Genomic DNA, 12,637 nt, shown 5'->3' on the forward strand with positions numbered 1-12,637 from the left:
TGTAGAGCTCTTGGGGTAAAGGGGATCAAAGGATATGGGAGAAAGTGGGAAAAGGCTATTGAGTTAAATGATCAGCCATGATCACGATGAATGACAGAGCTGGGTCAAAGTGTCAAATGGTCTAATCTTGCTTTTATTTTCTATGTTTCTAAAGGAAGGACACAAGTGAATGGGTTAAAGTTTTATAACAATCCAACAGTTTCATGGTCTTTTTTTACTGATACCAGTTTTTTGTTTCCAGATATTTTAAACTGACTTCAAATTCTCCGCTATGATGGAACTCTATTCTTCATTCCAGAACAGAAAATAACGTCATCTTTTAAGTAATCTCATCTTTTTAACACCAAAAGGCTTTAACTTCAGTGTGATATTTTGATGAATATAAGCAACATTATAAAGTTATTAAAATGGGTAAAAATCACAACATTTTCTTTGTGTAAAATAAAGATCAAAGAACAGTACAGCACAGGAAACAGGCCCTTCGGCCCTCCAAGCCTGCGCCGCTCATTGGTCCAACCAGACCATTCGTTTGTATCCCTCCATTCCCAGTCTGCTCATGTGGCTATCCAGATAAGTCTTAAACAATCCCAGCGTGTCCACCTCCACCACCCTACTTGGTAGTGCATTCCAGGCCCCCACCACCCTCTGTGTAAAATACGTCCCTCTGATACCTGAGTTAAACCTCACCTCCTTCATCTTAAACCTGTGACCCCTCGTGATTGTCATCTCCGACCTGGGAAAAAGCTTCCCACTGTTCACCCTATGTATGCCCTTCATAATTTTATACACCTCTATCAGGTCTCCCCTCATTCTCCCTCTATCCAGGGAGAACAACCTCAGTTTACCCAATCTGTCCCCATAGTTAAGATCCTCCATACCAGGCATCATCCTGGAAAACCTTTTCTGCACTCTCTCCAAAGCCTCCACGTCCTTCTGGTAGTGTGGCGACCAGAACTGGACACAGTACTCCAAATGTGGCCTAACCAACGTTACATACAGTCGTAACATCAGATGCCAATTTTTATACTATGTCCCGTCCTATAAAGGCAAGCATGCCATATGCCTTCTTCACCACCTTCTCCACCTGTGATGCCACCTTCAAGGATCTGTGGACTTGCACACCCAGGTCCCTCTATGTGTCTATACTCTTGATGGTTCTGCCATTTATAGTACAGCTCCCCCCTACATTAGTTCTACAAAAATGCATCACTTCGTATTTACCTGGATTAAATTCCATCTGCCACTTCTCCATCCAATTCTCCAGCCTATCTATATCCTGCTGTATTCGCTGACAATGTTCATCGCTATCCGCAAGTCCAGCCATCTTTGCGTTGTCTGCAAACTTACTGATCACACCAGTTACACCTTCTTTCAAATCATTTATATATATCACAAACAGCAGAGGTCCCAGGACAGAGCCCTGCGGAACACCTCGAGTCACAGATCTCCAGCCAGAGAAAGACCCTTCTACTGCTACCCTCTGTCTTCTGTGGCCAAGCCAGTTCTCCACCCATCTAGCCACCTTCCCTTTTATCCCATGAGATTTAACCTTTTGCAGCAACTTGCCATGAGGGACTGTGTCAAACGCTTTACTAAAATCCATACAGATGACATCCACAGCCCTTCTTCCCTCATCAACTGTTTTTGTCACCTCCTCAAAAAACTCCACCAAATTTGTGAGGCATGAACTCCCTCTTACAAAACTATGCTATCACTGATAAGATTATTCCATTCTAAATGTGCATACATCCTATCTCTAAGAATCCTCTCCAACAATTTCCCTACCATGGGTGTCAAGCTCACTGGCCTATAATTACCCGGGTTATCCTTGCTATCCTTCTTAAATAACGGTACCACGTTCACTATCCTCCAATCCTCTGGGACCTCACCTGTGTCCAATGAAGAGACAAAGATTTCAGTTGGAGGCCCAGCAATTTCATCTCTTGTCTCCCTGAACAGTCTAGGATAGATGCCATCAGGCCCTGGGGATTTATCAGTCTTAATGTTCCCTAAAAAACCTAACACTTCCTCCCTTATAATGGAGATTTTCTCTAACAGGTCCACACTTCCCTTTGAGACACTTCCAGTCAACACGTGCCTCTCTCTTGTGAATACTGATGCAAATTATTCATTCAGGATCTCCCCTACTTCCTTGGGCTCTAAGCATAATTCCCCTTCCTTTGTCCCTGAGGGGTCCGATTTTTTCTGTCAACTCTTTTGTTTTTAATGTATGAATAAAATGCCTTAGGATTCTCCTTAATCCTGTCTGTCATGGACATTTCATGACCCCCTTTTGCCCTTCTAACTCCCCGTTTGAGTTCTTTCCTACTTTCTCTGTATTTCTCCAGTGCTCCATCTGTTTTTAGCTGCCTGGGCCCAACATACGCCTTTCTTTTCATTTTGATCAGACCCTCAATTTCCCTAGTTATCCATGGCTCTCGAATCCTACCTTTCCTATCCCTCCTTTTTACAGGCACATGCCTGTCCTGCAGCCCCATCAACTGCTCCTTAAAAGACTCCTATATGTCAGATGTGGATTTACCCTTGAACACCCTCTCCCAATCAACGGCCACCAATTCCTGACTAATCCCGCTATAGTTAGCCTTCCCCCAATTCAGCACCCTACCCATGGGACAACACTCATCTTTTTCCATTACTATCCTAAAGTTTACAGAATTGTGGTCACTATTTGCCACATGTTCCCCTACTGAAACTTTGACGGCCTGACCGGGCTCCTTCCCCAGTACTAGGTCCAGTATAGCCCCCTCTCTAGCTGGGCTATCTAAATATTGTTCCAAAGAACCTTCCTGTACGCATTAATATATGCCCTTCTCTGATCAGAACCTTCCACACACCTGACGAATGAATAGCGTTTCTGAAAGCTTGTGGGTTTACTATCAAATAAACTGATCGGAATTTAAACTGGGGTTGTGAGACTTCTTACTATGTTCAGTACAGCAGTGAGATTAAAGGGGTCTCACAAAAAAGTTAAGGAATTTGAGAGAGTAAATTTAGAATGAAAAATATTTCTAATGTTATCATGGAAAAATAAATTCAAGATTGTTTCTAGAGGAATAAAGGGGGAGATTAGAATAAATTCCCTCATGCAGAATGATTAGAACACAAAAGTAAGGAAGTGGCTTTTGTCGCTAAAGCAATCAATCATGACATTTAAGACAAAATGAGATAAACACATCAATTAATATGGAATATTACGGGAAAATGGATTAGAATAGACAATTCATATTGCAATTTTATAGTATCCCATGCCACTATTTAGAAAAGTGAATCAGGAGTTTCTCTCCCAACCCATCCCCATATAATCAAACCACAATGCTACATCAACCATAACTACCAAAGACATTTAACTGATCATTTAGCTCTTGGCAGTTTGTAGGGTCTTTTTGTGCATCAATGACTGCAGTGATCACTTTAAAAAGTTACTGCACTTAAAAGTAATTTGTTGTATACAACAACAATCGTAAAATTAGACAATCGCAAAATTAATTTTATTCACCACAAACTACTTCTATTAACTATTCAGTGAAACTGATGCTGGCAATGATCCTACAAAGTACTGTGAATTATCATGGCATAAGCCTCATCCTAATCATCAAAATGATGGAAAGAATCATCAGCAGTGCTATTAAACTATATCTGCTCCGCTGGAACCATTTCTTAAAATCTCATCTTAGCCTTGATCCAGAGGAAATGTAAGTGCAACAACTCTCAACAACAGCACAAAATTTAACAGAATTTGGCACTGAGGAGTTTGAACAAAACTGGGGTTAATGGGGTTAAGGCTTGGATATGACCTCTTCATTGTCTGGAGTCACACCAGACGAGAGGAACAAATTGCATTTATATACTGCTTTTAATGTAATAAAACAAACCAAATATTGTGTGATGCAAAATTTGACACCAAGCTGCATAAGGAGAAGTTAGGCCAGATGACTAAAATGTAGTCAAAGATGTAGGTTTTAAAAAGCGTTTTAAAGGAAAAAAAGAGATAGAGGCAGAGCAATTTTGAGAGGTACACAGAGCCTTAACAGCAGATGATATGGCCAGCAACGGTGAAGCAATGAAAATTAGAGATGCTCAAGAAGCCAGGATTTTTGTAATGTCAATGTCTCAGAAGGCTGTGTGGCTGGACGAGACAACAGAGTTAGGGAGATACAAGGCCATGGGTAGATTTGAAAACAAGGATGAGAATTTTTAAAATTGACACACTGTTTCACAGAGAGCCAATATAAATCTGCAACCTTGGAGGTGATTGGTGAAAGACATTTGTTGCAAATAAGGACACAGGCAGCAGAAATTTGAATGATCTCAAGATTACAAAGGATACAATGTGAAAGACCAGCCAGTAGTCCTTTGGAATAGTCTAGAGTTAACAAGGGCATGAATGAGTATTTCAGCCATAGATGAGTTAAGATAGGTTGGGGAGAAGCAGTTACAGAGGTGAAGGTAGGTGGTGATAATGATAGCACAGGTAGGACCAGAAATTCATCTCTGCTTGAATATGGCATCAAGGCTGGGCAATTTGGTTCAGCTTCAGACATTTGTCAGCAAGAGTATGGACCAGTCCAAAAACGTGCAGGTTAGATGGACTGGCCTGCTAAATTGTCCCTTAATGTCAGGGGGACTAGCTAGGGTAAATGTAGAGGTAGAGCTGGATGTTATTAATGTATATTGGAATACTGACGCTTTACAGATGATGTCATTGTGGGTGAATGTAGGTCACAAATAGGAGAGTGCCAAGAATAGATCCTTGCGGGACTCCAGAGGTAACAATGCAGGAGCACGAACAGAAGGCACTGCAGGTGATTCTCTGGCTTCTCTAATTCTAGATTCTCTGGATTCAATGGATAAGAATAGCATCAAGCAAGCATAGTCCCACCCAGGTGAACAATAGTTAAGAGATACTGGAAGAGTATGGTGTGGTTAACCACGTACTACCTGTAAATAGACCAAGAAGGTTGAGAAGGGAAAGTTTACCATTGGATGAAATTTGTGACTTTGATAAAAGCCATTTTGGTACTATGCAGAGGTGGATATCTGATTGGAAACATTAAAACATGCAGTTGGAAAGATGGGCATGGAATTGAGAGGTGACAATACATTCAAGGGCTCTGAAGAGTAGCTAAACAGTTAACTTCCTCAAGGAATGCAACACACCAGATTTTCCATGTATGTTTCTCTTATCACAATAGCAGTGCAGGTGTCCTTTACAGAAGCATGGCCTCAACTCCTTTTCCCATCCACGTCAATGGGAAACTAAGTAATATTTGTTTTCCTCTCATTTCTTACAGTGATTACCTAAAATTGAAACAGCAACAGAATTGTAGCAAAGAAAGTTTGGAGTACTGTGCGCAGTTCTGGTCGCCTCACTATAGGAAAGACGTAGAAGCTATTGAAAGGGTACAGAGGAGATTTACAAGGATGTTGCCTGGACTGGGAGGCATGCCTTATGAAGTTAGGTTGAGGGAGCTGGGTCTCTTTTCCCTGGAGAGACGTAGGTTGAGAGGCGACCTGATAGAGGTTTATAAGATGTTGAGAGGAATAGATAGGGTGGATTCTCAGAGGCTATTTCCCCGGGTTGAAATGGTCGCTACGAGAGGACACAGGTTTAAGGTGCGGGGAGGAAAGTACAGAAGTGATGTTAGGGGTAAGTTTTTCACTCAGAGGGTGGTGAGTGAATGGAATCGGCTGCCGTCAGTGGTGGTGGAGGCGAACTCGCTGGGGTCTTTTAAAAGACCTCTGGATGAGTATATGGGGTTTTATGGGATTGGGGGTTATAGATAGGTGTTGATGTGATCGGCGCAACTCGTGGGCCGAAGGGCCTGTTTGTGCTGTAGTGTTCTATGTTCTATGTTCTAAAGAAAATTGGGAAAGCTTTAAGTTTGAAACACCAGAAAAGGAAAGAAAATGCTGAGACATTTCTTACTCCTTTTTTTAAAACTAACAAGCACTTTTCAGTTATTTTCTTGCCTTGGTAATTAGACTCAATCTCAGCTGCAACAAACAAAGAAATTATATTGAGCGAGCTGACAGAAGAGAAATATGATTCTGCAAGAAGCCTTCTTTTCTCAATATCAGCACCATCAATACTGTAGAAGACTATATACAACCCATTGATTTTAGTGGCCCAACTGTCAACCTATAGAGAAAAGTGCTCAAGTTTAGTAATTCAGAACACATAAAAAGACAACTTTCTCTATTTCAGAGTCCACGCTGTATTGCTTTGGAATTGAACAGATATATTGCTGCAGGGACCAAGGTTGACAGTTGGGCCACTAAAATCAATGGGTTGTACATAGATTTCTACAGTATTGATGGTGCTGATACTGAGAAAAGAAGGCTTCTTATCTATAACCCTCAATCTTACTAAGTCCCGTGTAGTCATCCAGAAGTCTCTTAAAAGACCCTAACGAATCCGCCTCCACCACCAACGCCAGCAGCCGATTCCACGCACCCACCACCCTCTGAGTGAAAAACTTACCCCTGACATCTCCTCTGCACCTACTCCCCAGCACCCTAAACCCGTGTCCTCTTGTGGCAGCCATTTTAGTCCTGGGAAAAAGCCTCTGCGAATCTACCCGATCAATACCTCTCAACATCTTATACACCTCTATCAGGTCACCTCTCAACCTTCGTCTCTCCAAGAAGAAAAGACCGAGCTCTCTCAACCTATCCTCATTAAGCAATCCACCCAATCCAGGCAACATCCTTGTAAATCTCCTCTGCACCCTTTCAATGGCTTCCACATGCTTCCTGTAATGAGAACTGAGCACAGTACTCCAAGTGGGGTCTGACCAGGGTCATATACAGCTGCAGCATTATCTCCTGACCACTAAATTCAATTCCTCGATTAATGGAAGGCCAGTACACCACTCACCTTCTTAACCACATCCTCTACCTGCAAAGCCAATTTGAAAGTCCTATGAACCTGGACCCCAAAATCCTTCTGATCTTCCACACTGCTAAGAGTCTTACCCTTAATATTATATTCCTTCATCCCATTTGACCTGCCAAAATGAACCACCACACACCTATCCAGGTTGAAGTCCATCTGCCACTTCTCTGCCCAGTCTTGCATCCTATCTATGTCTCGCTGCAACTTCTGACATCCCTCCAAACTATCCGCAATACCTCCGACCTTTACATCATTGGCAAACTTACCAACCCATCCCTCCACTTCCTTATCCAGGTCATTTATAAAAATCACAAAGAGCAAAGGTCCCAGAACAGATCCCTGGGCACTCCACCGGTGACCGATCTCCATGCAGAAAAAGACCCATCCACAGACTTGCCTTCTGTGGGCAAGCCAGTTCTGGATTCACAAAGCAATGTCCCATTGGATCCCATGCCCCCTCACTTTCTCAATGCCTTGCAAAGGGGACCTTATCAAATGCCTTGCTGAAGTCCATATAAACCACATCTACTGCTCTTCCTTCGTCAATGTGTTTAGTCACATATTCAAAAAACTCAACCAGGCTCGTAAGGCACAATCTGACTTTGACAAAGCCGTGCTGACTATTTTTGATCATACTATATTTCTCCAAATGTTCATAAATCCTGTCTCTCAGGATCTTCTCCATCAACTTACCAACCACTGAGGTTAGACTCACCGGTTGATAATTTCCTGGGCTATCTCTACTCCCTTTCTTGAATAGAGGAACCACATCCACAATCCTCCGGAACCTCCCCCGTCTCCAGTGATGACGCAAAGATCATCGCCAGAGGCTCTGCAATCTCTTCCCTTGCCTCCCACAGTAACTTGGGCTACATCCCATCCTGTCCCGGTGACTTATCTAACTTGATGCTTTTCAAAAGCTCCAACACATCCTCTTTCTTAACATCAAATACTCAAGCTTTTCAGTCTGCCACAAGCCTGCACTACAACCACCAAGATCCTTTTCCACCGTGAATACTGTAGTGAAGTATTCATTGAGCACCTCTACTACTTCTACTGGTTAGGTACCGGCTGGCTCCCTACTTGGAGGTGGTGGTGTTCCCATTTATCTGCTGCTCTTGTCCTTCAATATGGAAGTGGTCGTGGGCTTGGAAGGTGCTGTCTAAGGACCTTTGGTGAATTGCTGCAGTGCATCTTGTAGCCAGTACATGCTGCTGCTAACGAGCGTCAGTGGCAGAGGGACTGCATGTTTGTAGATGTGATGCCAATCAAGCGGGCTGCTTTGTCCTGGATGGTGTAAAGCTTCTTGAGTATTGTTGGAGCTGCACCCATCTAAATGGAGAGTATTCCACCACACTCCTGACTTGTGGTCAGATAGGCACATGAGTGAAACAAGAATGGAGGGATATGGTAGGGGCTATTAAATAGGGTTAAACCTCAGGAGACACCGGAAGGGCAGGCTGTATGATTAATATTTTTTGTCTTTATTCCACAGGTGGAGGTCCACCTCGTGTCAAGCGAGGGGCATGCACACGGCGGGTCGTGCGTGGGCTGCTCTTGGAAGTCCAGGAGTGGCCTAGTACTTCATGTCGGTGTGTGTGCTTGATCCTGGACCGGTAGACGGGCACCGCAACAGCTCAGTGACTAGCACTGCTGGCTGTGCAGACACATGGATTTGGGCCTGTGTCTGTGGGAGTTTGCGCATTCTCCCTGTGGTTGCGTGGGTTTCCTCCGGGCGCTCCAGTTTCCTCCCACACCCCAAAGATGTGCTCTTAGGCTAATCGGTTTTTACCAAATTGACACTATTTCTTCCCTGAATCTGACTGAGTAGGGTTCCATTCGTAGACGTGCAGGGTAGAATAGGTGTAGGGTGATGCGGCGGCGCGGGCTCGTTGGGCCGAAGGGCCTGTTTCCCGTGCTGGGTTGTTCTTTGTTCTTTGTTGTGCCTTGTAGATGGTGAATAGTCTCTGGGGAGTCAGGAGGTGAGTTACTCGCTGCAGTATTCCAAGCCTCTGACCTGCTCTTATAGCCACTGTGTTTATGTGGTTGAGTTTCTGGTCAATGGCAGCTCCAAGGATGTTGACAGCAGGGGATTCATTGATGGTTACACCATGGAAATCAAGGGGCAGTGGTTAGAGTGTCCCTTATTGGTGATGATCATTGCCTGGCATTTGCAAGCACGAACGTTACTTGCCACTTGTCAGCTCAAGCCTGCATATTGTTGCATTTGAACGTGAACTGTTTCAGTATCTGAGGAGTCGCAAATCTGAACGATGGCAGTTCTGACAGTGCAGAACTCCCTTAGTATTGAACTAGAGTGCCAGCCTTGATTTTTATGGTCAAGTCTCCTGGAATGAGACCTGAACCCACAACATTTTTTGGAGGCAGCAGTGCTATCAAACGAGCATTGGCTGATGTTCATCAAGGTTAATCTGATATGTAGGAGGCAATTCTCCCATCCCGCTGGCTCCCCACTTGCGGTTTGTGGGGGGGGGCAGCTGCAATCAGGCTGTGATGGTGGTGGCAGGCGTGGGGGAAGGGGGTGATAATGAGAGAGCCAGCATTGCGGGGATTGGGGAGCTGGCCAGCAATTGAACTGGCCAGCAATCTGGAGGCCAGCAAATAGGGACTATGGCAGCTTGGTCCGCTCAGTGCTGTTCTACGGCCTCCTTGTTTCCAATGTTATTTATGCTGAGGCACTCAGCAGTGCACAGAGCATGGAAGATTCTTCTCTGGACTCCCACTGAGAAAACCAGCATGATGCACTCTAGTTTTCACTCGAATTCGACACTTAGAATTTATTCAAGAGAATTGCCCCCACCAATCTTCTAAAACATACAGCTGAGCTGTCTCAAAGGTAATACAAATTCAGGTACAAAATGCAAACAGGCTGGTGCTGATTAGATCAGAATGATTAGATTCCTCAGATGTTATCAAGAAAGCTTTCTAGAAGAGACTTTGGGCTGAATTTCACCACTTTAGGTGGAAGAAGCAGAGGTAGGAGGGCTGGTAAAAGGAGGAAGAAAAGCATCAACCTGGTTTCCTGAACAAGTCCTGCCACTGTGGAAATTTGCCAGCAGCGGGGAACATGCCAGATTGGCTGCCCACACCCATGGAAACCATAATTATCTTCATTACAGAAACGAAGCACAACTATTAAAAACATTCATTTGGAAAGTATTCTTATCAACCTTAATCAGCAATAGCATGGTGCTAGGAGGCCATGAGCAACAGCCACAATATTCTACACCAGGCTGTCCAACCCCTGGCCCACAAAACCATCCTATGTGGTTCCCAGAGTTGTTGTTCAAAATGCCGGTCAGACAGGTAAGTGGTAAGTGGAGTTGAAGACTTTACGAGGGGCTGCTCTTCCAATAACAACCCATTCCTCTCCAGTGTTTGTTGCCTTGGGGCAGCCTTTAAGATGGCAGATTTGGGCAAACTTTAAGATGGCAGGCCATGCCAACATCTTTAGGTCCCATACGCCTCTTTACCGGGGGGAATCTCGCCAAGCTCCAAAAACGTGATCAGGTGTGGATGGATTGCGATCTGGATTGTGCCAACCCATCCAGAGGGATTCTCACCAGTTTTCCCACTAGGGACAATTCATGAATGTAAGTGAATGTATGTGAGAGTGTGCATGTGTGCAAGACAGAAAAAAAGTGAGTGAATGTGTGCAAAAGAGAGAGAGCATATGTGTGTACATGTGTGAGAGAGAGAGATAAGAGAGTAATGGAGAGAGTGAGGTGAGTAAGTAAGAGAGAGAGCATGTGTAGAAAAGTTTGTGTATGCAAGACAGTATGTGCACAAAAGAGAAAGCACACTTTTGTATATGATTGAGAGAAACTGTGTGAATATGTGCACTTGTACAAGAGAGTGTGTGTGTGAGACAGAGAAAAACAGGGTGAGAAGGTGAGAATGAGAGGGAGAGAGCATGTTAGTAAATTGTTACTTTCCTTTGTACTCAACTTTTCTATTGAAATTTATGTTTAATCTTGTGCCAAACCTTATCTTTCTAAAATTTTCTTAGTGGTCCCTTGAGTGAGAAAAAAAGTGGAATTATGGCCCCCATGCAAAAATGTTGGACAGCCTGCTTTACACAGTTGAAAGTAAACACAATAAGTAAAACTTATTCTTTATTCAGGGCGAAAAAACATTTCTTAGCAATTTTTTCTCCTTATAACCTAATAACAATGGATCTTTGCCCAGGTATAATAAAATAGATTCAAGTTTTTCTCCAATATAGAATCAAAAGAGCTATTCTTCATTTGTGAATCTGAACAAGGACCATTATCTCAACAGTTGAACAGCTTCCCAACAAAACTAAACTAAAACCCAATGCCTAGATACACACAGTCCTGTACAGACTGCAGGATAACTATGGCAACAAAACAGCTGCAACATTAATTGACTGATTGCAAGTTTCACCCAGGATCTGTTGTGTACGGCTCAATGGCGCAGTCATGAGAAGAGGCAAAGTTATTTCAAAAATGTAGCAAAAACTAATGATCTTGTTTGGATTTTAAACACCAACTACCATGTTAAAAGTATATTTGTCTTGCTTCAGTTTCAAAGTGTGTACTTACAATTTGTTGAGTTGGGTAAAAACAGCTGTTAATCAACATTTCTTCTAAGACATCTTGGTCTGTTGAAAGGGAAAAAAAGACAGACAAAATCATGTAGCTCTGATGATATAATGCTTACCAAGTCCAAAACAATTCATCACAATACTGAAAGCAAATCTAATTTTTCCATTTGTAGCCTACTGAAACACAAATAGAAAGCCAACTTTTGGGACTGAATTTTCATCTCCCAGTGGATATGTAATTCGGGGTGCAAAATGCTGAACCTAATTTTTTTTTGCTGGTAAAACAATTTTCCTTTGCCTCCCCGACTCCATGCCATTTTTGTGTGATCTTTTCAAGGGTCGAGGAGGCCCTTGGTGCAAACCATGCATGCAGTTCTTTAAAGGTTGGCATTCCCATTGGAGGACCAATGTATCTCCTCCCGCATACTAATTTTGCATGCTGTTGTGGATTTTGTAAGCCCTCAGAAAATCTCCCTTGGAGAAGCTGTGACCTGTAAGGGGTGCCTGATGAAAAAAGCAAAGTTCTGAAAGGTAAGTGCAAAACGTTTCATAGAATCATAAAATGGTTACAGCACAAGGTTAGGACATTTGACCTATATTGTCCATGCTGCCCCTTTGAAGGGGCAAATCACCTATTTTCATTCCCCAGCTTTTTCCTTGTAGCATTGCAAAATTTTCTTTTGCAGATAATGATCCAATTCCCTTTTGGAAGTCACATTTTTGTGAGCTTAGGAAATAAAAGATCCACCTGCTCAATGGCATTTGACAAGCGTACTGACAGACTGATAGACACAAGTCAAGTCTAGCAGTTTATCTTAACAGTGGAGCTAAATAAACTCAGTGCAAGCTTTGGGTTGCAAGACAGTTCAGTATTGGCAAATAGTTCACATATACAGTTAATACAAATTTGTACTTTCAGTGGTAAATCTGCTAAGGAATCTTCTCTAATGTCTCCCTACCACCCCACCACCCCCCCGCCCCCGGACCCAAAATAAGACCAAAAGGTATAGAAGCAGAATTAGGCCAGAGTCTGCTCTATCATTCAATCATGGTTGATATAATTCTCATCCTCATTCTCTTGCCTTCTCTCCATAACCCTTGATCCCCTAACTGATCAAGGACTATCTCTGTCT

The 12,637-nt window shown here is 43.1% G+C and overlaps 1 protein-coding gene across 5 annotated transcripts in view; it reads right to left on the bottom strand.

Moving 5' to 3' along the window:
* LOC145342846 (putative methyltransferase NSUN7) overlaps window positions 1-12,637 on the bottom strand; it is a 128,967-nt gene that overhangs the window by 100,900 nt on the left and 15,430 nt on the right. For all 5 annotated transcript variants that reach the window (XR_013886656.1, XM_080188366.1, XM_080188394.1 and 2 more), the window contains one exon: window positions 11,503-11,561. Coding sequence is in view for 4 of the 5 variants with exons in the window: in XM_080188366.1 (XP_080044492.1) it covers window positions 11,503-11,561 (59 nt within the window). In the remaining variant the exon portion in view is untranslated. The remainder of the gene's footprint in view (window positions 1-11,502; window positions 11,562-12,637) is intronic.

This window comes from Carcharhinus amblyrhynchos, chromosome 1, assembly GCF_965287045.1.
Source record: "Carcharhinus amblyrhynchos chromosome 1, sCarAmb.v2.hapA, whole genome shotgun sequence".
NCBI classification, from domain to species: domain Eukaryota; kingdom Metazoa; phylum Chordata; class Chondrichthyes; order Carcharhiniformes; family Carcharhinidae; genus Carcharhinus; species Carcharhinus amblyrhynchos.